A 27,797-nucleotide genomic window follows, 5' to 3' on the forward strand; every position below is an offset into this window, starting at 1 on the left:
TTTTCCATGCACCGCCATATGCATAATGGCCCTGTGTATTTTTAGTACACACTCAAGGTTTTTCCTGGAAACTCTCGAGTACGACTCTCCTCCCGTGTGCCGGGAAGTTCGACTAAGCGTGGAGATCCTGGACCCGGGGCCAAATTTTAAGTGGGCCTACGACAAGGACTAAAAGCCTCAAAAGACCTTAATAATGTCGTTACCTTCTTTTCACTCTGTGGCCCCGGCGAACTTCAAATTGCTGAAATTGGAAGTTCTCCCAGAGGAAATAATAAAGTCAAAGGAATTAATTACCTGAATAAATAAACCTTTATTATGGAACTGTTCGAGCTTAACATCCTTAACTGTCACCCATGTGCAAAGAGAACTTAACCACTGAATAATACAACAAAAATAAAGTACTAGTACTCAGGCACGTTATGGGGAGGGAACAAGAAGGCGAAATCATCACCCGGGACATTTCAAAGGTATTGCTGGAATTAATAAGCACTGTTCTTGAGCTTTCACTTCTCTGTGGAAAGGTTCTGTTTGTTAGATTTGAAATGCTATTTTTGTTTGCATATGTCCTGCAAAATCAAATATTAAATGAATTGTATTGGTGGTAAACATAATAACTTGTATTTTCTGTTACTACATTGAATTGATACATCACGACAACCAATATAAGCATTTGTCTGTGTGCGTCAGGAGCTATTTAGTCTGTGCTGGTCTAGCTTTAGTCTGTTTAATTCATGAAAATGTCCCGCTTTCATTGCTTGACAAATGAAAGGCGGGTTTTGTGTGTGCATATTAATGTTATATACAGTATTTAAAAAGTATTTTATTTTTCTAAAAGAAACAAAAGTAGGTCTAAGTTATGCTTACATCACTTCCTGAGCGTTCAAATACAGTCCTGAGCTGTTGATAGCCCAAAATTTTAGCTTACTTGTAACATTCAAGTTTGATCATGGCATGTTCCATTAATCTGTGTTTGGGATCGTCGTTTGTCATATAACAGTTTAAAACTATTAATACAGGCAGCTATTAAGGGGAAAAAAAAAACAAAAAAACATTTTTAGTGTTCAATCACGTGTCTGAACTTTTTGTCGTTTGGTGGATTCCTGCTTCAAATTGTACAACATTCAGGCCCGTCTACTCATTACATCACATACTTAATGCAATGACCAGTGGGTGCAGCAGAGAACAAATAGAGCCAAGTAAAAAAAAAAAAAACATACACGCACACACATATTGTTAATAGCGCCATTAAGGAACTTTGTGCAGCACTAAAAAAAACAAAAAAAACATGACGTGCATACTTGTGGGATTTAACTCAGTAATGGCGGCCGTAAAGAGGAGAGTTGCTATTACGGGGAGAATTTACTACGCATTACTCAGAAGCTGGGTCGCGAGGCAAGAGGAGACCTTGCACTTGTTATTCTAAGAGACTGCTTGTGCGTGTATATGCGTGTGTGTAGCTTACCTCAGCGTCTTGATTGTGCAGGTCGTAGGCGAGGGGCAGAACGCGCATAGTGGATGCGCTCAGCTTGGCTTCTTCTAAGAGGAGCTCCAAAAGCAATACAAGTTGATCTGAGGTCACCTGAAGACACAAAAAATAATAATGCATCATATTAATAATAATAATAATAATAATAATAATAAAAAAAGAAGAAATATAAATGCCACCTCAAGCTTCTAAATTTATTAGTATTGCACGTATTATATATCTGCAAACATTTTAATTTCGGGGCATTTCCTGGAAGTTTCATTTTGTGCACCGCGGAGAGACAGAACACATCAATATAAGTCAATTAAAGCATCCATTGGAAGGCAAGAAGCATGGAGATAATAAAAGTGAGCCGAACGCCGTAATGAAATAAATATGCTAAACTGAGCGCATCCTTTGCAACTGGGGGAACATTAGGAAAAGAGGCAGAAATGGAGTGTAAAGAAGAGGAATTAAGAAAGCAATAAAAGTGTAATATTTTAATAAAGCTGAGGGAGCAAGTAGACTAATGCTGCTTCTGAAGGGCAAAAGCAGCAGCGAAGAGAAAAACCTCTTCAGAAAAGACAAAACGCCTCGACTTCTTTTCTTCTGATGACAAACGCCACGAGGGACGCCGACAAGTCAGCGGTGAATTGAAGACATGAGAGATTCCGGCGATGGATGTGGGCTGCGACGTGCCACAGTCATTCAGAATCCTCCAGGGAGGGAAACGCTCTCAACTCCCAGACACACCTTCCCTGCGAGGCTTCTCTTTTGGGGAAAAAAATTAATGGCTAAGGTCTCCATCGAGGCTCATGTGAAAATAAGTGTGAGAGAGTGAAGAAAAAGCAGGGAGAACACAGGAAGTGGATGCTATCGTACAACATACTTCCATTCCAACAATACAGCCATTCATTCATTCACCAATCCTTCAATTCATTAACACACTTCCAATATCCATCCAATTTCTATTATCAGTCATTGCAGGGCACATATACTAACTATAGAAAAACAAACAGTCACGTTCATACCTACGCACATTTGTCAGCTCAAACAAAAGTGAAAAGTTGCTCTCTAGTGCCACATAGTGGATTATGGCTTTTAAGACTCGCAACTCACATTTTTTAATTTCTCTCTTTAGTTGAGGCCCTACTGAAAGGATAAATTAGGTAATCATGGGAAATGCACTATAAGACATCAGGTGTACAATGCATCAAAAACCATGAAAAATTATGATTTATAATGGGAGTCAGTGGAGCCAAACATTGGACAAATGCTACATGTGTGTACATGTGTATTTGTCTCCCACATATAATAATAACAATAATAATTTAGAAATGAAGGATGGTGCCACTTTGAATGTCAACATGTTTGAACAATCTGGGTTAAATTTCAGCTCCCTAAGTGTTTTTTTTTAAATATGCTTTATCTATGATAATATTAAGAAAAAGAAAAAAAAAGCCAAGAATTGGACAAATACCGTACAAGGTTAAAGGAAGTGCCAGCCTTATCAGCAAACATTTTTTGCTGGGAAGCAGAGTTTTTAGACCTTGGATTTGTTTGGCATGTGGCTGTTTTGTTTGCTGGCAGGCTTATTTTTTGCTTGCTTTAATATTTCTGAACACATAAAACTCAACTGAACACTCATCTGGACATTCATTTTTTTTCAAGCGTCTAAGCAATCTACCTAACTAAACCCAGAAATCTGCCCCTCCATCATCTATTCATACCTCTGTCATTCATTCCACGATCATTCCTTCCATTCATCAATACGTCATCCATTTGTTTCATCCATCCATTTCTGACACAGTATATTCCCATTCATCAATCTGCCAATGCATCAAACTACCAAATTCTTTCATCCACCCTTCCTAAAGCCACGAGTCCAGCAACCACCCTTTCATACTTCCTCCCACCCATCCAGCCAACAAATGCCTGTCAATCTTTCAAACGGCCCATCAAACAACCACACAAAGCCACCCAGCCCTCCAAAATTCAAAGCCAACCATACAATCTAGCAGACATTACTTAGCACCCATTCACTCATCAAACCAACCACCAAACTGTTTCTCCCGTCATCCTTTGATCCAACCACCCATTGAATGAATCCATCCATCCATCCATCCATCCATCCGTGTAGTCGCGGCTACAGAGAGAACAGAACCAAACAAACACAAATTGGAGACCATTTCACTTGAAAATGTGATATCAAGTCCTCATTTTCACCTTCCGTCTCTCCACCCTCCATATTGTAAAGAGCGAGAGTGTCCTCTGAAGTGGAGTCTCCATCTCTGGAGGGTTTCTGTGGGGGCCCACCCATGATCTCGCTCACCCTTTCACCCTTTGAAAAGTCCAAAGCAATAAAGCAGAGCTCGTTCACAGACACAGACAGACAGACAGACAGACGCACACACACACACACACACAGCTCTGCCCACAGTGAGGTCCTGGTGTGCCTCTCTGCACACGTGCTGCTAATCAATATGTCTGCGCCACTGTCGCCATAACAATTCAGCAGCCAGTGATGGCATATTAAAAACATAATTCATAATGTTATACAATGAGAAAAGAAATAAGATTATATATAAGAGTATATAAGAAATAATAGCAAAAGAAAAATGCAATGAGCTCTCATAAAACGTCTTAGAAAGGCAATTATGTCATCTAGTGGCAGAAAAATGACCAACATAAATATCACACATTTTTAGAGTACAGTACATCTTTTCAATTTTACCTCAATTTTATGAATTATTTTATTTTATTTTATTTTTTTATGAATTACTAACCTGGCAATAGCCGGTACCTCTTCACAATAATTTTGTCGGGAAAAGGCGGGACATTCTGTACAATAATTCGAGGTGATTGAACGATGCGACATTCTACACGTTTGTTTTAACCAATCATGGCCACGGGTGAACATTTTGTGTTCATTTCTTGTCGAAGGGAGGAAAAGCACGAATATCTAACCAGGTAGAAACGTACAAGGTGCCTCTCGCTGTTCAATACTCAACAAGGAAACGGTGAGTAATTTTTGGGAGAACACAATTAATTGTAGCAGCCATTCGTCCATGTTGGGTTTGTTTGTTAGCCCCTGCCTCGGCGCTGGCTATCCTGGTTTCGTCACAGTTGCATATCCCGCCCCCAAACACAATGTCGCTCTGTGATTGGTCCGAACCGAACGGCGGTTATCCGCGGGAGCGGTGCAAGATGTATTCTCCGGAGTTTGTGAACTCACAAATACCGCGAGAATTCATCTTGCGAGAGCAAGGTTATAACATTACTGCATTTTTTTCCACTTTTATGTTAACAAGAGTATGAAAACTTGGGGAAAAAAATATTTATTGTAGAACAGACAAAATATGCGATTAATCGTGAGTTAACTATTGAAGTCATGCGATTAATTCGCCTGACATCCCAATTTTTAAGTTTTTTTGTTGTTGTTCTTGGTAGGAAAAATTAGTTTGTCAAATGCGTAACACACCCCACCACTAGTCGAGGAAATGCTATTCAGCCACAATAGCAGATAGCTTAAGTTACAACACAACACAAAAGAGACTTTTCCATACTTTGCACTCAGACTTGCTCAAAGCCATTTATGATTTATTGCTCATTAGCATTACTTGAATTGTGTTTGTGAGAGTGTGTGACGCAGAGAGAAAGCAATTATGGGGGAAAGGTGAACTCCATTGCTGAGTGCTCACTTATTAATGAGAGAGCCAGTAAATGGTAAAACAACCACTTACCAGCACATGCACACACAAACAAACAAGCACCCACACCCACACACAAAATGCAACTTTAAGAAGCATCATTTTCTATATTGTCCAGTAATGGCGGAACGCCGCAGGGCAGATTGTCATTTAGAAGACAATATGCGGCCAAACGTACACGCAAACTGCTGACACAACCGCCATCAGGTACATATTGAGCCAGGTCTTGCAAAGGCCTCTGGGAAATCTGCTGTGCATTTTCACAGTCCGCAGAACAATGGCGTGCACACACTCGATTGTCCTCACAACAACAGGTATGAATGTGTGCATCACACACTTCGGAAAAGTCAAAACAACTCACGTGGGTGTTTGGGTCCATGGGAATAAGTTCATGTGATTGCTGCTTCGGTGCATGTTTATGCAAGCCAAAGACCTATTTAGCCTTCACAAACACACACATCAGAATCCGCCTTGGCTCGCGCTTGAGCGCCTCACTTTCGGAGACGGTCCAAAGTGATTTAAAGGGGTTGTCCAGATAAAACATTTCAATCCTAAATCTGTTTCTGGTGCTCGCCAGCAATCCATCAGCATCTCCATGGAAACGGCACCAAGTCGAGCTCTAGTTTGTACAGTAAATAGCAGAGTGAGCCAGTAATGGCTCCACGCCTGGATTGATCGTGAGCCTTTCGATTGCCCCGTTCGTTCCATCGCATCTGTCCAGGTGTCATCCAGGCAGGTCAACAGGTAAGCCCTGACAAAATATATGCTCATCTGCTCCACTAGAAATTAATGACAGTAAGTCCATGACAAAAGCATTTCAACAAGGAGACACCAAAAGCCTGGAGTAAAAAAAGTCAAGGATTGCTGACTATAAAATCTATTGTATACAATGACCCCAAAGAACATGACGCCATTGGCACCTTTCAAAGGCGCATGGAGGTGTTGCTAATGCTTTCTTTCCCTGCCCGCTACCCCCAAGGGAGAGTACGCTGCTTGTTCAGTCGTAGCGCATTAAAGGCTTTGGAGACATTGAATAACTGTGACATTATAAAACCAAACTGTGATTTCTGAGAGGCCATTGACTTGCGAGTGTGTGCGCGCGATGCCATTCAGCCGCTTGGCTGCCTTTTATTTCTGTCTGACCGCAGGCTTGTAAAAAGCCATTCTGGCTCCAGCGGCTAAAGGCCTCGGCGTACGTGTCAGGTACTAAGGTTTCACCCTTTCTTTCCCTTCTTTTTTTTTATCTTGCTGGGCCGTCCCACGTCTCCATGGCCGTCTGCTCTCCCGCGACAAGCCCGCTTCTCGTCACTCTCCCTGTCAAGCGCGCCATTGTCTGTCTGGCCCCGTCTTATTTTACCCTTGATTTAAGGCTACAAACATTCATCTGCTTTAATTGCGGTGGCGTTCACGGGTCTTGACGAGAAACGGCGCGCCGGGCAGCTGTTGGGATTTGGTGCGGGCCATGACAGCGTAAGTGGCATCACAAACACTCGCACTTTTAATTGGCCCGTAAGTGCTCGATACGGCTGCTCAGAATTTAAATGCGGAGCAAAGATGGGGCAGATGGTGGGGAGCAAAAGAGCAAGACGGGAGACTTTAATGGCAAATGATGTTAGGCAGATAAATGCTGGCAAAGGGTTACAGTCATCCAAATCTTTTTTTTTTTTTTTTATTCTTATGGCGTCTATTCCAAGAATAGTCAAGTCATAGTAAAGTCGATTGACTAACCACATCCCACCCTCACATGTTGCCAAGATGTCCCTCTTCTCACTTATAGTGCTTGCAAAAGCATGTGTGGGAGAGTTTAATAAAAAAGTACGGCAAAGATGACGGATAGCTATAAATATAAAAGTCTATAAATACGGTAAGTGGCCAGAGCAAAATAAAATTCCCAGACTGCAGGGATATGATACTGCAATCTTGTGGTTTCACATGGTCAAAGGAGACGGCAGTTATTAAGAAAATAAAAAATAAAAACAGGCTTGCTGACATCATAGAATTTGCAAACCAATTTTCCGGTAATGGGATTGGAGATTGTGAAAGGTTATCAGCGAGTCGCATGCTAGCCATTGGACTCGCGCTATCATCTCCTCCGGCGGTGTTTACACCTGCTTCTGCTGCAGCACAGTGATGATCTCACAGATAGTTCCGGTCACAGACTGATAACTCCGGCGATGACCTACAGTTGCTGTAATCTGATCATTACCAGCATTCGGCCTGCTTTTCATTTGAAAAACGTTTCAACAAATGCTAGCAGAGGAGCGAGTGTATTTGTGTGTTCAAGACGCACACGGAGAGAACCCTGCAGCAAAAACAACAGCAAGCCGCGATCAATGTCGCATTGATGCGCCGTCTGACTCGGGAATGTTTGTCACCATAAATATCAACATAATGACAGGGAAAATATTCAGAACACACACACAGAAATGCCAATCAAATGGGCCCATTTAGAAAATAAACATGTTTCATTTCATCTTTTCACCCGACACGCTAAATGGTTTGTTTCACCAACGCAGTCAGGAAACGTGGCCGGACAAAAGGTTGCGTGTGACACATCCATTTGCTGGCAATCAGATCAACAAATAGAAGAATAAGGTACATGCCTCTAGCTTGACAACCAACCAGTTTTGAGTTTCATCATTTGTTGTCCAGATCTGAGAAACAAACTATAGTAATGGCTGGCAAATTTGCTGTTTATTAATTCACCAATTTACACGATGACATCGACATCAAACAGTACTTCAAATGAGAATTAATAACATGGAAACTGTAATTAATGTTGTTTTAAAAATTCTCTACTATCACCCTTTTACTCCTTTAAGCGGAAGTACACTTTAAACATTTCTTGACAATAATATGTTATATGTGACTTCACTAGTCTAAACATGACATTCTGATTAATATTACATTTGTGGAATATGAGTTATGTAGCAAAATCCAGCTGTTTTTTGTCCATCTCAGGAGGCGGCCATTTTGCCACTTTAGGTCGACTGAAGATGACATCACAGTTACTCAGGGCTCAGGCGACGACCAATCACAACTCATCTGTTTACAGAAGGTGAGCTGTGATTGGTTGTTACCTGAGCAACTGTGATGTCATTTTCATTCAATAGCAAGAGGCAAAATGGCCGCCTTCTGGTACTGAGTAAAATTGACCAAAATACAGTATTTAGACTAGTCGGAACATATTGTCAAGAACGTTTTTTTGGGATTGACTTCCCCTTTAAAAGGTCACTGTTGGGTCCGGCTGTTGCATTAGTCTGTAGCTTTGTGAGATAAATTTGCGATGTACTCGTGTGAAAGCCACCACTTCACACCCTTACTCAAGTTTTTGCACATGTAGGAAAGTCACACTATGTGATCCATGTACATTTTACATGGGTGCCAAGTCTCCAAAGGTTCCCACAGTGCCCATGGCTTGTGTGTCCCACTGCTTGGTATACAAAGCCCAATCTTCACAGTGTCCAAACACAGCTTTCGACCAATCACAGAGCAGCGTGGGTTCAACGAAGGGTTGCTAGTCAGAGGTTAAGCTAAAAGAAATATCGCTGTGAGTTTTGCCATGGGGAAAGCCCGCTTATGATACCAGCATGAGCGCAACATCAGATAACTCTCCATCACCACTTTGCTCTTTCTTTGTGCAGCTGTTGTTATGTAAAACGAAACCTTCCTGTAGTTTGGCCCTGATCGGCAAAGCAATTACCACGTTTTCTCTCCCGCTCATCACCACTCTGACTCAGTCGTTCACACATGCACACACACCTCCAAAACCGGGGGGAGTTTAATTAATCTCCGGCACTTTTTGAAACCCACATATATGTACCCGTCCCTCGCGAATGCCTCCCTTGGCGTCCAATCACAGTTCACGCATTCCGTCGTTCTGTTGCAGATGGAGACATAAGCAATTCCTCTGCTACCCTCACGACTCTGGTTTTTATCTTTACACCTTCATCCTAGTTTAGCGATACCAATTCCCCTGCAGGACGGGGGTTTGTGTTCTGTTTAGTCTGGGGAGTTGAAGATAGAAAAGTGTCTTTTTCACTTTCCAGCTCTTCTGCAAAGGTGTAAAAAGACCTCTTAGATCCAATTTTGCCTGCACTCGGGGATTGAACCCGGGTCTCGGAAGCGGCTGCCTCGTATTGCCTTTTGAAAGGGAGAAGATTTTGACAGAGTGCTGAAACAAATGGGTCGCTGTTTTGAGAAGGAGTGAGGTGAATGTGATGCATTTGCTCGACACTTCCACAACTGAACATTTGGACCTTTAGTCTGCTAACGAGGGGGATGTGGAGGAACGTGAAGAAAACATACTTGGTGATGACCAGTTTTTGACCATACAGGCGGTCTTAAGATTATGGCACGGTTCCATTCCCAGGGCTGCGGCGTCACTCGAATTTGAACATAAGTCAAAACACAGTCTATCACTAAACTATGCTGATGGTAACACAGTCGTTCAGCCAGTTACAGTCAACCTAGCTCATAAATATAAAAGCCAATAAAAAAAACAGAGTAATTATGGCGCTAACTGAGCGTTCCTTGTGTTCTTATGCCGCAATACAAACTAGCATATTGCGCAATGTCAATTACCTCTACACCTTGTATATCGGACTGTCGTAAACCTGACGCGCTGTACATTTACAAAATAAATCCACCTAATAATTTCAATGAACTATTCCTCCCTTTGTGGAGGTACTTTCCAGACAAGTTTGAGGGAGACCAAAACATCGAACATTCAAACTCAGTAACCCTTGCCAGAATCCGCAGAAAAGCTCATCTTTAATTCAGTTATCTCATAGACACTTAACACCCCGCCGTCTTAACAAATAAGGTGCTCAAGTATGAAATGTGACTAAGGGCTGAAAATAGCAGCACTCCCATATTTAATTTCCTCCTGTCATTTGTTCTGGCCCCGGATCTCGTGGGGTGTGGGAGGTAAAATATCATCCCTGAGGCTTGAAAAGAAACATCGGTAACCTCTGGCCAAACTGCAGCTTCCTTCAAGGACTCCTAGATAAATATTTGTGGTGGTGGCTGCTGCTCTTGATAATTGCTGAGGTTAAGGGGCACGGGCAGAACGGGGGCAGCAGTGGCTTAACCCAGTAAGGTTCCAGGTTCAAGACCAAACACGCCCACAAAGAGGAGACCAACTACAGACAAGTGACTAAAAAAAAAACATGTTTTGGAACACAAAATGATCTATCTGCAATCATTGTGGGATATAAGGGAGCTCGGTCTTTACATCAGTCTAGTAATGTTGCACATTAAAAATAAAAAATGTCTAGAAAGAGCAGATAGACTACAGATAGCAGTGGCTTAATTTGGGAAAAGTACAGGTTCAACGACGCCGAGAATGAGTCGAAAACTGAATGCAGACTAGAGAGAGTATCTGTAATAGGGCTGCACGATATTGGAAAAACATGCGATATGCGATATACTTGCTGAACATAGCGATATCGATATTGCGATATTTAACATGTACCTAAAGAAATTACATTTTTGTAACCTAATGAAAGAAATAATTTTTTCATGTGGCAAAATAAGCAACCTTAATGTAATCTTAGTTAATTAATTGTAATTATGTCTTGATAATTTTCAACTATTGAATGGCGATGCACATTTTAGTTAGCATTTGACTGGTCAAATTCATATAAAAAGCATACAATTCCATATAAAACTTATTGCGTGCCTTTGCGATATGCATATTGCAAGGGCCAATATCGCGATATCGATATTTTTTCGATATATTGTGCAGCCCTAATCTGTAACATGACATGTTTCTGTTGTTGGGTATAAGGAAGAGCAAGAAAGATCAGACCAAAGACGAAGGATGACTTGCAAACAAGAGGAGGGAGTGGCAGCGACTGCCGAGTGAAGAGGAGACTGCACAGAGACGCTAGCCAGAGCCAATGAGCAGAAAGGTCATGTTAAGGAAAACACTCAGTGAATTTGCTTTGTGTCTGAAGACAGAGCAGACAGGAGGTATTCAGAAAGGACTAAAAGCAGTTATCTCATGCAGGGAAATGCTCATAAAACCATATAGCCGCACACGCTGGGCACATTAGCCAATGGCCGAAAGCGCTATAGAGACGAGAGGGCGCGGGGAAAGAAAAAAAAAAAAAAAAGAGATAAGATAAAAACACATCCAGAGAAACTTCAAATGTTTTGTTTGCCTAACATTAAAAAGTGGTGACTCCTGGGGAAGATAATCCTTCTGTCTATTTGCTGTGATAAGCCCACATCCAGCCTCGCGTCACATGATAGCCCAGACGCCCAAGCTGCCTGCAGTTGGCACCGACTCAATGGCTTTCACATGAGTGCGCCTGCCTGTCTAACGAGATCCTAGATTACAGCAGACTTTGGATGGAGTGAGACAATAATTCCATGTTGTCATCCCTTGGCAGAGTGAATTACAGCTTTTTTTGTGGGGGGAACATATTTGTCACCACCACGGCTTCCCGACTCGCAGCCTCTAAGGTTGAACCATCCGAAGACCGTGAAATTCGGAAGTTGACCAAAAGTTCAACGTGGCCGTCATCATCATGGCTGATATATCAAGCAAGACCTCGACAAATCTTCCTTGCATCAAATGATTTATTCTCATCTTTTGCTATTTATTTGTCCCTTTTTTATAACGCCTAGTCCAAAACTATGCCAAAATAAAAAATAAATAAATAAAAGTGAGAAAAAAGAAAACAAAATGGATATAAAAAATATAATAAAACAAATTAATACAAAAACAATAGAAATTTAAATAAAACAAAAAATATATATCGTAAAAATGAATGCAAAAATAAAAAAAAACAAGATTAAAAAAATAAATATTAAAATTAATGTGGAAATAAATACAAAAATAAATATATAAATATAATTAATGCCAATAAATAAAAATGCTCTGCTCTGCTATATGAGGTTTTTATATATTTTATTTTCACTTGTATTTATTTATTCATTTTGGCATTTTTGCTCCTCCATACAAAACCTCCATACACCTGTGACCAGTCGCCTCTCGCAGTCAGTGGGATCGGCTGCCACTCAACCGCACCACAAATGCTAACAAATGTATCATCTCGTTTACAGTTACGGAATAAGTCACACTTTTACTCTCTCTAAAACCTTCAAATGGCAGATAAAAAACATCTCTGAATGTTCTGAGCTCTTTTCTCTAAGTCGATGTTATAATGAACACAATAGAGCTGACTGAAGAAGTTGTGCTCTATATATGGAGGTCTGTGTGCCTATACCTCATCTCATAGCTAATTCTATTTTGCCCTTTAGACAGCAAAGAAAGACTGAACCAACAGATTACAGCCAGGGATCTTGAATGGCTTCAAGAACAATCAATGATACACAATAAACTCAATAATAATCTGTTAATTGATTATTATACTGTACCAAGCCTTGTGTTCAACACTGCACTTTTGCACAATATTCTCTCTCATAGCATTTTATAATTGAGACAACTCCTAATCAATAATTCTGCTTTACTCCTAAAATACAATGTGTGAGCAAGACTCTGGCTATTGGCTTCATATCAGAATATTGATGAGCATGTAAACAAACAGTGAAGAAAGCAGTATAGATTACATGTGCGCTAGTTAGAGGGGTTTTAAGAATTTTCTATACACCCATTGACAACACATGCACGCACAGACCTCTGGTGATTGGTCTCGCATCCAAGGCTATCCATCATCTTTGGAACACAAGAGCACAAAGCTGACATCACCTTTTGCATGCGTATGCATGTATGCGTGTGTGCAACTGTGTGTGTGCGCGTGTCTTTGATGAGGCTAATTGCGTTAGGGCCGTCAGAGGGCCCCATTGGCTCACTAGTCGTTAGTGGGACCGACAGATGTTTCAGCGCTTAGCACGCTGCGATAATTACATGGCAAAACATTAGCCAGCGTACCTATGAAATCTATGAGGTGTCACCAAGAACAGTTTTATGAAGAGAGTCTCAAAGCAGTGGCAAAAGAAAAAAAAAAAAAAAAAGTCATCATATCAACCATGAAATTGCAAACGTATCCGTGAAAAGGTATTTGCTTACCACTGCGATTATTGCGTGTGCCTATTTCATCCCTTTTTACGTTTTGTACCGACAACTTACACTTATTGAGTCTATCAAGATACAGCTTGTCAACATGCTCAATCGGTCATCTGTTGCATAGTAAGCAACAGTATACAATTGTACAGTAAATAACTGCATTAACAAACACGCACAGACAAACACTTAAAGAGACACACAGCAAGGAGTCCCTCCCCCCCCCACAAACTCGAGAGCATACTGACTGTGAGTTTTACACGACCACCCCCCCCCCCCCCCCAAAAAAAAAGGAAAAAAAAATGAACTGCTGCTGAGTGATAAATGAGACAAATACACGCTGGCACTCTCGCGTTTTATCCCCTTTGCTCATTAACACAACACGAACGGAGCCATCGCTCCGAATAAAAAGTCTGCTGCTGCTGATAGATTGGAATTGTCTACCTTCAACCGTGGAAAATAAGAGTGTCTCGCCGCACGGCACAAATCTTACCCACTTTGTCTAATTGTTGTTTCTTGGGTCAAATTAAAACACAAAGTCATTGAAGAAGCCTGATAACAACAACCCATTGATGCCACGATTAGCATGAGAGAAGGCAGGAGCAGAGGTTTGCCACACATTTCCTTCAACGCTATCACTCGCTCCTGGCCAGCATTTCACACAACAGATGCCTCTTTCATGCAGAGATGATGCACAGAGATCATGCAAAATTGTGGCACCAGAGGTGTAATATCCCTTTTACACAGAATCCAGCACAGGACGATATCACTGCAGCTATGTAACCAACTACACAGTGCCAATACACGTCCAAGCCAGCATATGTATTTAGTGTTAATTTTGTGTTAATGTCATATACATAGAACAGTAACGTGAAAAGTGAAAATATGGCAGCTATTAATGACATAATTAGGAACACAACTCCGTTGTAAACCGAGGAACCTCTCCATTTGCATCCCTCGATTTCATGTGAAGGATTTTAAATATCTTAATTTCACGCATGTAGGAATTAGGAAGGTGAGTTGAACAAACACAGGCATAAAGGCAAAGCCTTGTCAAAGACTTCAGGGCCTCCTCTTGACATATGGACTCTAATGACCATGGCCAGAAGTTACAAGTTTTAGTTCACAAGACACAATCGGCATCTTGTATACGCCTGCTCCTCTAATATTCACTAAAATTCTAACATGACTTAGGCTTAGGTTCATGGCCATTATGCAGAAATAAAATTCTCTTATTAGCATTTTTATGATGTGATGTAATATGCGTTTTGTAGTATACTGGTACGTATATAGCTAAACCAAGAGCAGTTTCTACCAATGTGACAAGTCACATTTACAGATTAGGCCTACTGACATTCTCCTCTTGAGTAAAAGTACAATTACTTGTATAAAAAAAAAACAACTGATAAAAGTAAAAGTATTTACTCAATTACTCAAGTAAAAGTAAAAAAAAGTACAGGCTCTAAAATGTACTTGAGTAGAAGTAAAAAGTATTTTTACCGAGTGTTTCCTCCTACATCAACTTGAAAAATATTAGACCAAAAAATGGGTATACATCAGCCAGTTGACTCTCTGACTCCCTGCGTCGAGTATTACTCGCTCATGTTGCTGGTCCAATCATCACTGACATGATTGAACCTTCTTTCATATAGTTGACTGGCCATCTGCAGCGTTCTTATCAAGTTCAAATTGTCATCTGTAGCGATGGCACACATTGCCCTCATATTTACAGGTTGTTCTAATCTAGCCAATTGCACGTCATGTGATAGCATGTCGAAGAGCCAATCACAAGCTGGGATGTACGGAACCGTGTGTAACGCTTCATATGATTGGCGGAGCCAAGAGACATTGACGGCTGCTTTTTCTTCCAGGTCAAGTATGTTAATTGTTTTCATGCATTTAAAAACAAAAGTAACAACCTTGCTTTGAAAAAGTATCAAATAAAAAGTACACACTCATGTTAAAATGTAACAGATAAAAGTAAAAAGTAGTCAAAAATAAATACCCAGGAAAGTACAAAGTACAGCAACAGTAAGTATTTGTACTTCGTTAATTCCCTTCTCTGCACATTTAACTAACATCTATGAGGAATGACAAAACAGAAGAAAATATGTCTCATCAGAGAGGACTGGGGATGTTGCAAATGTGGAAACCAATGTTTTCCTGACTGTTTACTTGGATATTTGTGAGGACAGAGTGGGCCAAGGAAAACCTGTAAAAAATTGGCACAAACCGGGGACTTTTTCTGAGTTAAAACTACGTCTATGATGGTGTACAATTTCAGCCATAGCGGAGGTTTGCGTCTACTGAGTGCTATTCTAGATGATTTTTTTAAACCACATTTTTAACCAAATGACAGCAGTTCTATTAACGCATTGTGTCATTCTCTAGAGCAAGTTAACAACTGGATGAACCAAAATTTCCTTCAGCTGAACGAAAACAAAACGGAGCTCATTGTTTTCGGCAATAAAGAAAAGAGGATTGCTGTTAAAAAACAGCTTGAGTCACTGTCTTTAGAAACTAAAGGCCAAGTTCGAAATCTTGGGGTACTAATAGACTCAGATCTGACCTTCAGCAATCATATTAAATTCATCACTAAAACAGCCTTTTACCAGCTGAAAAACATATCCAGACTGAAGGACTGCATGCTTCAAGCAGACCAAGAGAAGCTTATCCATGCTTTTATCTCCAGCAGACTAGATTACTGTAACGGTCTTCTGACTGGACTCTCTCAAAAGAACATGAGACAATTGCAGCTCATTCAGAACGCTGCAGCTCGAGTTCTGACCAAAACAAAAAGATCAGAATATATTACTCCAGTACTTAAGGATTTACACTGGCTCCCTGTCAGCTGTAGAATCGATTTTAAAGTTCTGCTACTCGTCTATAAATCACTAAAGGGTTTGGGTCCTGAATATATCCAAGAAATGCTGATTGAGTACAAACCCAGCAGGGCTCTGAGATCCACAGACTTGGGCCAACTAGTGGAACCCAGAGTTCGAAGCAAACATGGTGAAGCTGCATTTAGCTATTATGCTGCACACAGATGGAATAGGCTACCAACAGAAGTGAAGTCAGCCCCGAGTGTAAATGCTTTCAAATCCAGGTTAAAAACTTTGCTTTTTTCTTATACCTTTGATTAGGGACTTTTAAACAGCTTTAATTAAGTGTTTTTTTAATTTTTATTTTTATTTTTATTTTTATCATTATCATTTTAAACTTCCTTATGTTAAATTTTTTAAAGTTTGTTGAATAATGTTTTAAGATTGTTAGTCTGTAACCTATTTTCATTTATTTTTCTTCCTCTGAATGTTAACTATTGTTTCTTGATGCTTATGTGTTGTCTTTCCTCGTGTAAAGCACATTGAGTTGCCTTGTGTATGAAATGTGCTATACAAATAAACTTGCCTTGCCTTGCCTTGCCTTGCCTTGCCTTTATAGTCATATTGAATGATGTGGATAAACTTACTGTGGCTACCTGTCGTTATGACAGATTTGAAGTCAAAGTTTCGGCTGAACCTCATAGCCTTTAGTCTTATCTCACAAATAAAGCAGCCCATTTTCTACGGCGGCTACAGCATGTGAGCACTTTTTGTCATCTTGTCTATCAATGGCAGCGTATTAACCTTTCACCTGGTGTGGAATTGTCAGTCCATTCCACTTTCTGTCAATCCATTTGTTCCTTCGCAGCTCCTGCTCAGGAAAACCCAAACGAAGGCTATCTCACCACTATACAACAATATTCGTTCATTTATCACAACATTTCCAACAAATATGACTTTCAACATCCACTTTCATCACAAAAAAAAACAGAACTAAAGTTTAAAATACTTGCCTGACCTCTCAGCTATATCATGCATGATGTGTGTGAAACTGAAGGGGTGCGGTTATATGAGTGGACCGAGCTGATCCCTCAGTAGATCTGATGACGGAATAATGTACAAAGACATATAGCGTATGCTGCTCTTCTGACCAATTCCCATATTGCTGTGATGAAGCCTGTGCGGAAACAACCTGCCATTTCCCTGAAGGTTCCTATTGCACCTCTCCTGCATCATCTCTGATTCATTGGCAATAAACGCCAGAGGCGGAGGACCAAAGAGAAAGGGAAGAGGTGATGGAAGGCTGAGAAGGCAATATAAACCAAGAGACATTGATGGGAAAACAGAGATGTAGGAAAAACAGATGTGTGAAAGATCTCCTAAACATCAGAGTTGCCAGAAATAGTGCTTTGAAAGCACGACAGGTACGCTTCTTTAACGTCAAACTATTAAAAAGGAAAAGGCAACTGAAAGGAAGCAACATGGATTAGGTATAACGCATTTTGGGTCATTTGAAAATCTTCAATCGAGTCCTCCTTTAATAGAAAAAAATGTTTGTGTTGTGTTCTTCGCTCTCTGCCTTGGTGGATTCATGTTTGAAAATGCTACTTCAAATAATCACGCAACTGTTGATTGTATCCTAAAATAGAAATTAGGAACTCCACATAATTTTGAAATATACCAGCGGTATTTTCTGCACTTCTTCCACCCTAACTTAAATCACGCTGAACTATTAAAAATCCCTGAATATAACCACATATCTTTAACCATTTATACATCTCAATCTTGGCTCCAAAGACCATCGAAGTCCACTCTATTTCCACAAAAACTCAGTAAGCTGCTCTTCTAACGAGCAGAAACCAAATAGTACGTTCTCATAGGATCCTATCGCTTCTAGTAGGAAGGAGCAGACTGTAGTGGAGGTGCAAATGAGGTGACGGCAGCATTTTTGCCTGCCCGCAGCATCAGGAGTGACTACCATATTACACGTTCTTATTTTACCATGCACGACAGAACAAGTGTAGAAATCAAGCTTGCAAATGGAACGGAATACATTTTCTCAAACTCGGAAGGAATGTCAAGAATCCAGGGTTACACCCTGCCTTGAATGTGTTTATTAGGATGAAGTGTAAGTGTAAATATCGTCTTCAAACAAACCTTATCACATTGACACAAAAGGTGATGTGTCAGTTTACATTCTACTCAAGACAGAACCTCCACTGATCACTAAATGTGAAGCTTCCCTGACCCTCAAAAGTGAATCTTATACAGACTGAATTCTATATTGAAGTCACACACATCTGTTAGACATTTAACCAATCCTGTAAATCAGTTGAAATTTCAATTGAGTTCATTGAGGCCATTTATAGTTTGCTGACCATAAAGCTCGCACTTGGGTAAAGTTCCACGCTGATCAAGAAACACTTCAGGCATGTTAAATGTAATCAATCCAGATAATCTTGTGATTATTGAGAAGGCCCACGAGGAAGTCTCAGTGAACAACTTGATCAATTTTCCATCTCACAATCGCTATTTTCAAAGAGACCTTATCAATGCCAGAGAATTCCTATTAGGTGTTCCCAGCTTTTTGCCTGCCTCAAGGTTTCCTGCTCCGACCGACGGGGGCAGACGGCGGCCTCATTATGTCGACCACAGAGGAAAATGAGAGCAAAATGAGGCCCATTACCACGCGGCCATGACTAATATTCTGCAATAGACTTCCCAGCACACCGGACACAAGCATGTTGGGCACGTGCGCACACTCGTTATACACGTCTATGAAAAATAGTGGTCAGACATGGAGATTAGGTGGAAAAATCAATAACATTACTGCACATAGGAAGGCGAGGGGAAGTTGGTAATAAATGTGGACTTTATTGGAATGACCAGAACTGGCGGCTCGGCAGGGGGTGTCTGGCCCTTTCCAACTCTGGACTTGGGAGCGTGTGCATGTGTGTCGTATTCCCTAATCATCCATCAGGTCATTAGTCCTAAATGCTGTCCACATGACGTACACCTCTCTCAAGCACCCCTCTTCTCAACACCCCTTACTTCTGACATCACCAGGCTTGTTCTGTAGCGTGCTGCAGTCTTCAAATTTTTACTCACGCAATTAAAATATTAGGGTTTCAGACCTCAGACTTCTCATGATATAGCAATCTTTACCTTACAATAAGTGGAGTCTAGAGTGTAGATCATTGTGACATCGTGGCAGCATGATAGCATGTAACTAGCGAGAGAGAGAAAATAAAAAAAATAAATAAAATAAAAATAAAAATTACAAAAAAAAAAAAAAAAAAAAAAAAAAAAAAAAAAAAAAAAAAAAAGAGTACGAGACTATCCGTTTCATCCACTCCACAGGTACATGTGGAATCATAAATATAGTAATGGTGTATAGCACAAAATATGGCCGGTTGGGTCTCAAACTATCAAGCAATCATAGGCTTCCGACCCATAAACAGATTTATTGTTTGAGCGTGTGTGTATCACTCAAACAGGCAGTTGCTAGTATGTGAATTTGTTCTTATCGTTTGTAATACTGTGTACTCAACCTTAGTGGTTCATCTGTAAAACAGAGTGGACCACAACAGGAGTAAACATTTACAACACTCGCGTTTAGCAAGAGACACGAGGTGCATTCAAAAAATCCAAACCCCAACTCCCTTGGGACCACCAAGACAATTATGCAACCCCTTCACTTTGACATTTCAAAAGGATAACTTGTCCATTCCTGCATGGAAGTTGCACAATTTTGTACAAAATCAAATACAAGCTAAATAGTTGAATCCAGATGTACGTTTTGAGATATGTTATTGAAACAGCTTCAATCTTTATGAGGGGTGCGGAACCTCTAACCCATGGGCCATAATACGGCCTGCGAGAGATTTTGATTTGGCCCGATAGGCAATTAAAACAACAACAACAAAAAAACAACAACAACAAAAAAAACCAAATAAAATCTCATAGAAACTGTTGTTAAAATTGCCAAAACATTCAAACCCACAATAAAACACAATATATAACATTTGTTCATTGCATCATATTATTTCATAAATTCAGAATGGCCCTCTGGGGACTTCATAAAAAATATTATATGGCGAAATACTTCCCTGAACAACATATAGTACTCAACTTTTCACACAGTTTCCAGTAAAGTCGTATGAACCACTAGCTTAATTTCCCTCACTGGATTCATAAAGGAAACAGGGAGTCTTCAGTTAACGACAGAATTCAGTTCCTATGGCAACGTAATCCGAATTTAGAGTGATCAGACCGCGCAAGAGTCTCTTACTAACCGACAATAAAGTAGTGAAGTCAGAAGTACAGTAAATATTGACCAGATTGTAAACAGAGGACCCTCTTTTATCTCTCTTTCTAAATACATTAAGAGTGATTCCTGACTACTGTGCCACATTAGATGTGCCATGGGAAATAATTCACCAATTCACTTATTGGTTCATATTCTTAAAAAAAAAAATAAAAAAATGTAACTTTGCTCATCTATGCCTGCATAGCGACATGCAGAACAATAGTTTTTTGCCACTAGATGGCAGAAGGTACAATTAACCTGTGCAACAACCTGTTGCTAATCAACAACGGCACCTTCTTTTCAACTAAACAGGTCCACATTTCCCACAAAGAACATTACAAGATCATCATTATTTCATTACACTTTTGTGTGTGGTGAGATTTTTCCTACGTAAACTATGTGCCTTAGAAACACTGCTCTTCCATAACCACTTATTTTCATCGCTTTCTCCTACCTGTTGCAGCCCCTTTTCTCTCCCCTGACAATTCTGCTCTCAATAACATTCAAACAACAGGCTGGTGGGGAGAGATGCATAGAGGAGGGGGCCGAAGTGAAATTGGACTATTAGCGTTTGAAGTACATGAAGGAGTACTATAAAGTACACCTGGTCCATCCATGGGGCAATCTGCACACACATCAACAAAGGGAGGAGCGAGCCTGGACGCAGGGGAGAGGGGTCAATGAAGAGGGGAGGTTAAAAAAAAAAAAAGTGGCATTGGAGGGGTCACTTCGTGTTTCCTTTCACTGTGGCTTTTATGGTGTAACTTCAAACGCTGACCTCCCCCCTCCCTCGCTCCATCCGTCCAACCACTCGTCCACTCCCTCCCTCTTTCTCACTATTGTGTACAGCCAAGTAGACAGCAATTGGCCATTCTTTCATGAGGTGGATTATGGCACCCCCCACTTCACTCCATCTTTCCCTCCCTCCACCTCCGACAGGAAGAGGTCCTTTTGCTGCCACTTTTGGAAGTAAGTGTGTTTGTGCACGAGTGTGCGCCTTGTAAATATACCAGACGGCAGTTTCAGGTGCTTGAAAAGGGGGGGTGGTAGCTGTACAGGCATGTGCGTGCCCCTGGATAAAAGAAAGGCAAAGAGTGCACTAATCTAGATCTTGAAAAGAAATCATGTCTGGGCTTGAGTACGCCGTGGATTGTGCAGGTACGTGCACAACTATAACTAGAAAGTCAAAACGTTATCAGTTAAATAAAGTGGATCCTCTAATGTCCAACACAGTATGTGAGGGGACGCTACTTCGAAACAATGATTTCCCATAGGATATAATGAAAACGAAACAATCTGTTCAAGTGTCAAAATGTCTGCGTGTTTGGAACCTTGTGCTCTCACTAACATTCTTAACTGTCAGACAAGTGTAAAAATGAGCTAAGTGATAATATTAAGATGTAAAATCAAACTTCTTTCTGAACTTCAATGCTCCTTGCGTGTCTATCTAATTTGTCTTGCAAGCATATTGAGAAGAGTGCCTTAACTTTGATAAAGCAATTTACATGCATACCGACACTCAGCCCAAATCTGAGCATTTTCCATCTATGCAATCAAAGTTGTATTGGATATCACTCTTCTTCCCCAATCTGCTTTTAAAACAGTTGGGGCTAAATCATAAATGTTAAACTTGTCAGTATTATGTGTGTGGTTTTTGATTGTGTTGCTAAGTGAGCGACTAACAACTCAGCTTCTTCTATTTCATTTTCTACAACCACTTTTTCTTCTTCATATTTTCCTGCAGCCTGTAAGGAAAGGGGTACAGTGCTGCCTCTCACAGGTCAATCTTAGTACTATGACCTGGTTAGGAGGAGTAGTCTTGCAGCTGGTGGTGGCGATATCATTAATATAGATAACATGATAAGGGTTGCATTGACTAGTCAATTTCACTACTCTGCATTGATCAAGTGTGATGTTGACTGGTTGCTAATCGTGTTTTTGGACAGAGGAAGAAGCAGAGCCACTCGCGGCAACAGATGAGTGCGCTGAATGAAATTAGTCTGTCACTTCAACAGATTTAAATGGTCTTCAATTCCTGACTTGGTGCGTGAGGAAGAACCAGTAAAAAGTCATGCTCGAGCAGGATTTGAAACAAATTTAGGCCCACAGTGTCAAAGTGGAAGGAGAGTGGGGAATTATTCCACCGCACACAAAGACGTCCGTGATTACTGTATGTGCAAACACTGCAAATTCCCACCATGCTGATTGCAAAATCCACAGCAGGGGTGGGTCCAGAACGAGAACAGGTTTTCCCGTTTGGCCGCCTTGTGCAAATGTTACCTGGCTGTCCCAGCAGCAAGATTTATTTATTTTTGTTCTCTAGATGGAAATACCATCATGTGACAGTAGACGAGCCTTCGACCAGCCCACATATCTGCTCTTCAAATGAACAAATTTGCGTATGTTCTTGCGTACATTTGGTGCATGAGCTGTCCACTGTTAATCGTAAATCGATTCTGAATTGAATCGTAGACCCAAAAATCGTAATCGAATCGAATCGTCAGAAAGTCAAAGATTCCCAGCCCTAATGTTGACCTGAAGTCTTAAAGTTTGACTCCATCTATTGCACATAATTTCACAAGACAGCCTTGCGTGAGCTGGTACATGAAAGCAGTTCTCAAAATTCTTTTTTGGTTTGTGTGACTTGCGGGGCATATTTTTGCTGACTTTAGAGGATCCGCTGTATCACATTAAATGCCCTTACTCCTGCACAAAATAATAAATAAATAAATAAATAAATAAACAAACAAACACAGGGTTTGTCAAGTGCTCCATACAATCCATAAGCACACTGAGGGCGATATATAAACGACGCGCTACTCTGGCTAATGACTCCCGGCCCCCTGTGTGGCTCTCGGATCAGCGTGCGTCCATTAATGATGCAGGCGTATGTGCGCGTTTGTGTGTCAATTAGTGGGTGGAAGGGATTAGCTGTCCCTGGGGATCCCTAATTAACGACACACACACACGCACACACCCCCACACACTTGCAGGAGTATCTTATTATTATTTTTTAGAGGTGTGTACTATATAATGGGTGACATAAAGGCCACTATGACAAGAAGTACTGCAACAAATGAGACAGACCTTCAATGGCGGAATGTCACGGCCAAATTGTGTCCACTCTTCCCTCCCCCTTTTCCCCTACACACACACTGACCATGACCACATGCAGACTGATTTGAATGGCATGTGATGTATACAAGTGCTTAACAGGTTAAATATGTGGGTAGAGGACACCATATAAACACTGATAAGTGAGCGATCCTTGGAGCCTCAACACAAACAAAAGTCAACATTTGGTGATTAAAAAAAATAATGTAAAAGAGGCAAGATGATGATAAACAGTAAAAGTTGTGTTAATGACAGTCAAGTGCCGCTTACCTCTTTGTAGTTCACCTTGGGCTGTGATCGCTTCCGCTTTCTGCCCTTCCCCTGATGACTGAGGAGAATCCATTTTGCAACCTGCAGGGAGGATGAGGCGGGTGGGTGGTGAGGAGGAGGGCAAAGAGAAGAAGGAGGGGAATGAGAGGCGTAATGAGGTGGAGAAAAACAGCAAAAAAGTAGCGTTGAGTGAGCTAGGTGAAAGGGGAGGGGGTGGGAAAAAATAAAAGGGAGAGGTGAGGAAGACAGTGAATGCACAACACTTAACCTGCGCGTGACGTCGCTGGAGTGGAAAGTCACACTGGGATTTATTTGAGAGTCGCTCAGTGAGCCACCAGCCTTGACTTAACATACAGTGCACAATCTCTCTTTCTCTCCTTCTCGCTCGCTCGCTCTTTTTTGCAGACACACATTAATTCCAACCTCTCAGCGCTCCGTCACGCTCCATATATAACCCAGACAAACAGGCGACTGAGACAAAAGAGTTAATAGTGAAAGTACAGCCCTGGAGCGCCCGCAAAACGGAACTGCATTACACAGTCAAAAAAAAGCTCTTTCTTCAGTGTGCACTTTTTTGCTGTGGCTTCAACGGGACTCATTCTCAAGTATCTGCCACAAATGGTGAAGTTAGCAGGAGGGGTGGAAATCATTTGGGAACCAAATGGGCGCTTTCTGGGGAATGTGATAGGAGGCACGGACTGAAAAGCAACAGATGCACAAGCGGCGGGCGCGCCACTACAGGCTGGGAGACGGAAAGAAAACGAGAGGTGAAGATGAAAGATGCTTTCGGACGTGGAGAAACAGAAGAAAAAAAAACAGAAATAGCAGCAGATAGTAATCGGAAATAGTTGAAGTAGAAGGAAGGGAGAATAACGACTTACCTCCTGCTTGACTTCCTCCACTAGCGTTGCCTCAGACCACACGGCGCTCCTTTCGTGCAGCCACTGGACGGACAGAGGAGGAGAAGAAGAGCTGTGAGTGACTGGGACAGAGTGGAATGCTGTGTGGAGAGAGTGAGCGAGGAGAGAGAGAGAGAGCGCGCAGGAAGGCGAGGGAGGAGGGGAGGGGAGGTGGGAGCGCAATCATTCGCTTCTTGGACGGAAACTCGCGACTTGACTCTTTGGAGGAGGAAGTGGATGAAAGGCGATATCTGACATCAGAAGGAATGATCGCTTCAACCTACAAACACACGCACGAACGCGCGCACACGCACACATAAACAAGCACAAACACACGCCACTTACTTTCTAACCATATTAAGGCTTTCAGCAGAACTGATGCCAGAGTGATGTTAACCGCACATCAACACAAAATAGGAGTACTCGCAACCTTGACCTCCATCATGTCTTCAATCAAATCAATGAGTGATCGGCTGTGATTTCTCGTTATTTAAAAAGAGGATGTACTGCATTCAATAAATCATATATTAGTCGCATAAACTAGATGAGGCTTGATGTTATTGAGGGTTTCCTTTTTAAATTTAAGTACCAACCAAATACAAAAAAAAGGCGGATTTTGCTTCAGATAAAGATATTGAATTTAATCCTGCTCAGATCCAATTTCCTCTAAGACAAATATTTTCAGTACTTATGAATATAAATAATATTTATCTTATACATTTTGGAATGTCAAATAGGTTATGTATTTTTTACAGAAATTATATTAAACATAGGCCTTAATTTTTGGCATCAATAACAATGAGCAGAAATTTTTTTTTTAAAAGTATTTTTAATGTGATCCTCATCTTATTGAATGTCACTATAATCTAATGCAGTGTCAAATACACGGCTTGCAGGCCAGAACCGGCCCATTGGCGGGTCAATCCGGCCCGTGGGGATACAGAACACATTATATGGTGCAGAGCAGTCCATTTACCAGTCCATGAATTGCATTAAAAAAAAAAAAAAAGTTAATTTTGTCAACTGGAGGTCACATTAACGACGACCAATTATCACCAGAATACATTAAAGAAATGCTGATTGAATAAAAACCCAGTATGGCTCTGAGGTCTGCAGATTCTGGTAAATTAGTGGAGCCCAGAGTTCAAAGCAAAGATGGTGAATTGGCATATAGCTGTTATGCTGCATGCAAATGCAATAAGCTGCTAGCAGGTGGTGGGTGCCCAAAATAAATAGCTCAAGTATTTGGGGGAAGCCAGAAACTAACCAAGACATATTTTATTTTATTTGTTTTATCTATCTATTTATCTATCTATCTATTTATCGCATAACCAAAAATTAAGAATGGACGGTATTTTGGACTCTTAAGGACTCAGGACTTGGCTCCCCAGCGCAAGCGGTAATGTTTGCCAATGTTGAGGATGTGTACAGACTTATTGATAGTTAGTAGTTTTACCACTTAATGGGAAAATATTTCTTGTAAAAGTGCCTGCACAAACTGTAACAAACCGATGCCATTGAAAACAAAAGCTCAATGGCAAAAGAATCAAACATGCCCTTTACACACGTATGTTTCCAACACATGCCCAGTTGCGATTTAGCCTGTAGTATCTCCATTGGCCACATACAAAGTTCAATAATATGCGTGCATGCCTCAATGTGTTTGACACAAAGCTACTCCAGCAGAAATAGCGTGGCAGGCAAAGATGGAGAGCGGCTCAGAGAGGAAGTTGTCAGAGTGGGCTGCGGAGAAGCCAGTGAGTGCTGAGGCAGTAAATTGGCATTGTGTAACGGGATACCGCACATAGCTCTTTTTGCAGCCTTGATCCCCGTTGCCATTCCACGAATAGCAAGGCTTTTGTCTACCTCCCCTGCCAGCCCCCCCCAGCGCCCCAGTCTGTGTAGTGTCTCCTCCAGTCAATCAATATTATCTGGATTTACACCTCTCAGCCATCATCTCATCTTTCTCACCTCACTTTAACCTCTTTTTTTTAAACATAAAACGATCATTGTTTGGTTCCAAATATTCCCACGATGTGTTACAAATAAGATTCACATCTTTGTATTCACTGGGGATACATTGCGTTGAAATGTATTTTCTCAGGGTCGCAGGTGAGCTTGACTCCTATTTGACTTTGGGCATGAGGGAGTGTCCATGTACACAACCTGGACTGGTCACCAATCCATCTGAGCGATGTTTGTTACCATATAAGTGTGAATAATGTCATTTATGCGTTTACATATGTATAAGGTTTGTCCACGCCTAATTGCTCAAGTGTTAAACACCTGTTTAAAACTACCTGCTCAACTCTGATCTAATTGCTCCACAGCATTGTGTGCGTCAATGCTTATGATCCTGGAATTGCATTTTTTCTTTTCTTTTTTAAAGTATACTTATTTGACACCCTCACATATGGGAAATATTTATAGGAGCCAATGCACTTTTCAGCCATTGATTGAAAAAGGAAAACAGCAAGGAACAACCAGCACAGTCACGCAGAAGCTGCTGTCAGCCACAGCTTACACCCGGACACTCACACTTAGACTTGTGGCTGAAGGGATAAAACTATATAAAAAAAGTTTTTATATGGTTTCTCCATATGGTGGATTCTCACCTATTGCGGATGGGTCTGGAATGTTCACTTTAATATTATTTAAAACTCCAATTTCACTGAATATGAATTTGAATTGCAATAAAAGTAAAAGACTCCGAGAAGTTGGCAGCTTCAAGTGTAACAGAAAAAGCTTGCATTATTTCATCTAGATTCCAAATTCTTCTGACAGAAAATATGTAAGGCTATCAAAAACATTTTTTTTTATTACATCAGCCAGTTACACTGCAAGCAGTGGCAAAACATAAAAATAAAAGCATGAAACAGCTAATGTTGGCTGAACGAGCAAACCTTGTGAATCGTGGGCCACGTCTTTATTTAAACAAAGTACCTCAGCCTACATGCATCCTCCCAAAGAGACTGCTTAGTCATCTGTTGATGTGTCCAAAATAAGCCGGAACTTGTCTTTCCATTCTCTTTCTCTAGCTGTGGGACAGTGAAATGTCATTGTTTAATATTTCCTGCCTTTTGCAACTCATGCATCCATGGAGAAACCCCGTGGACGCAGGGCAAACGGGAGCCAGTCAGAAATTATTTTCTTTTTCTTTCTTTCTTATTTCT

The 27,797-nt window shown here is 40.9% G+C and overlaps 2 protein-coding genes across 10 annotated transcripts in view; one reads left to right on the forward strand and one right to left on the reverse strand.

Annotated features, from left to right (window-relative positions):
* The window catches only part of fancc (FA complementation group C), a 30,201-nt gene extending 29,618 nt beyond the window's left edge, over positions 1-583 (forward strand). For 2 of the 3 annotated variants that reach the window (XM_077520768.1, XM_077520772.1), the window contains exon 18: positions 46-582. The gene's annotated coding sequence lies outside the window, so the exon portion shown is untranslated. Of the gene's footprint in view, positions 1-45 lie in introns of all 3 variants that reach the window. The other variant, XM_077520773.1, reaches the window with a different exon arrangement.
* aopep (aminopeptidase O (putative)) overlaps positions 1-27,797 on the reverse strand; it is a 76,268-nt gene that overhangs the window by 6,408 nt on the left and 42,063 nt on the right. For 4 of the 7 annotated variants that reach the window (XR_013283463.1, XR_013283462.1, XR_013283461.1 and 1 more), the window contains exons 12-14: positions 24,607-24,669; positions 23,726-23,806; positions 1,463-1,579 (exon numbers count right to left, since the gene is read on the reverse strand). Coding sequence is in view for 3 of the 7 variants with exons in the window: in XM_077520765.1 (XP_077376891.1) it covers positions 1,463-1,579; positions 23,726-23,806; positions 24,607-24,669 (261 nt within the window). In the remaining 4 variants the exon portion in view is untranslated. The other 3 variants (XR_013283464.1, XM_077520766.1, XM_077520767.1) reach the window with 3 other exon arrangements.

The sequence above is a fragment of the Festucalex cinctus genome, chromosome 5 (assembly GCF_051991245.1).
Source record: "Festucalex cinctus isolate MCC-2025b chromosome 5, RoL_Fcin_1.0, whole genome shotgun sequence".
Lineage (NCBI taxonomy): Eukaryota > Metazoa > Chordata > Actinopteri > Syngnathiformes > Syngnathidae > Festucalex > Festucalex cinctus.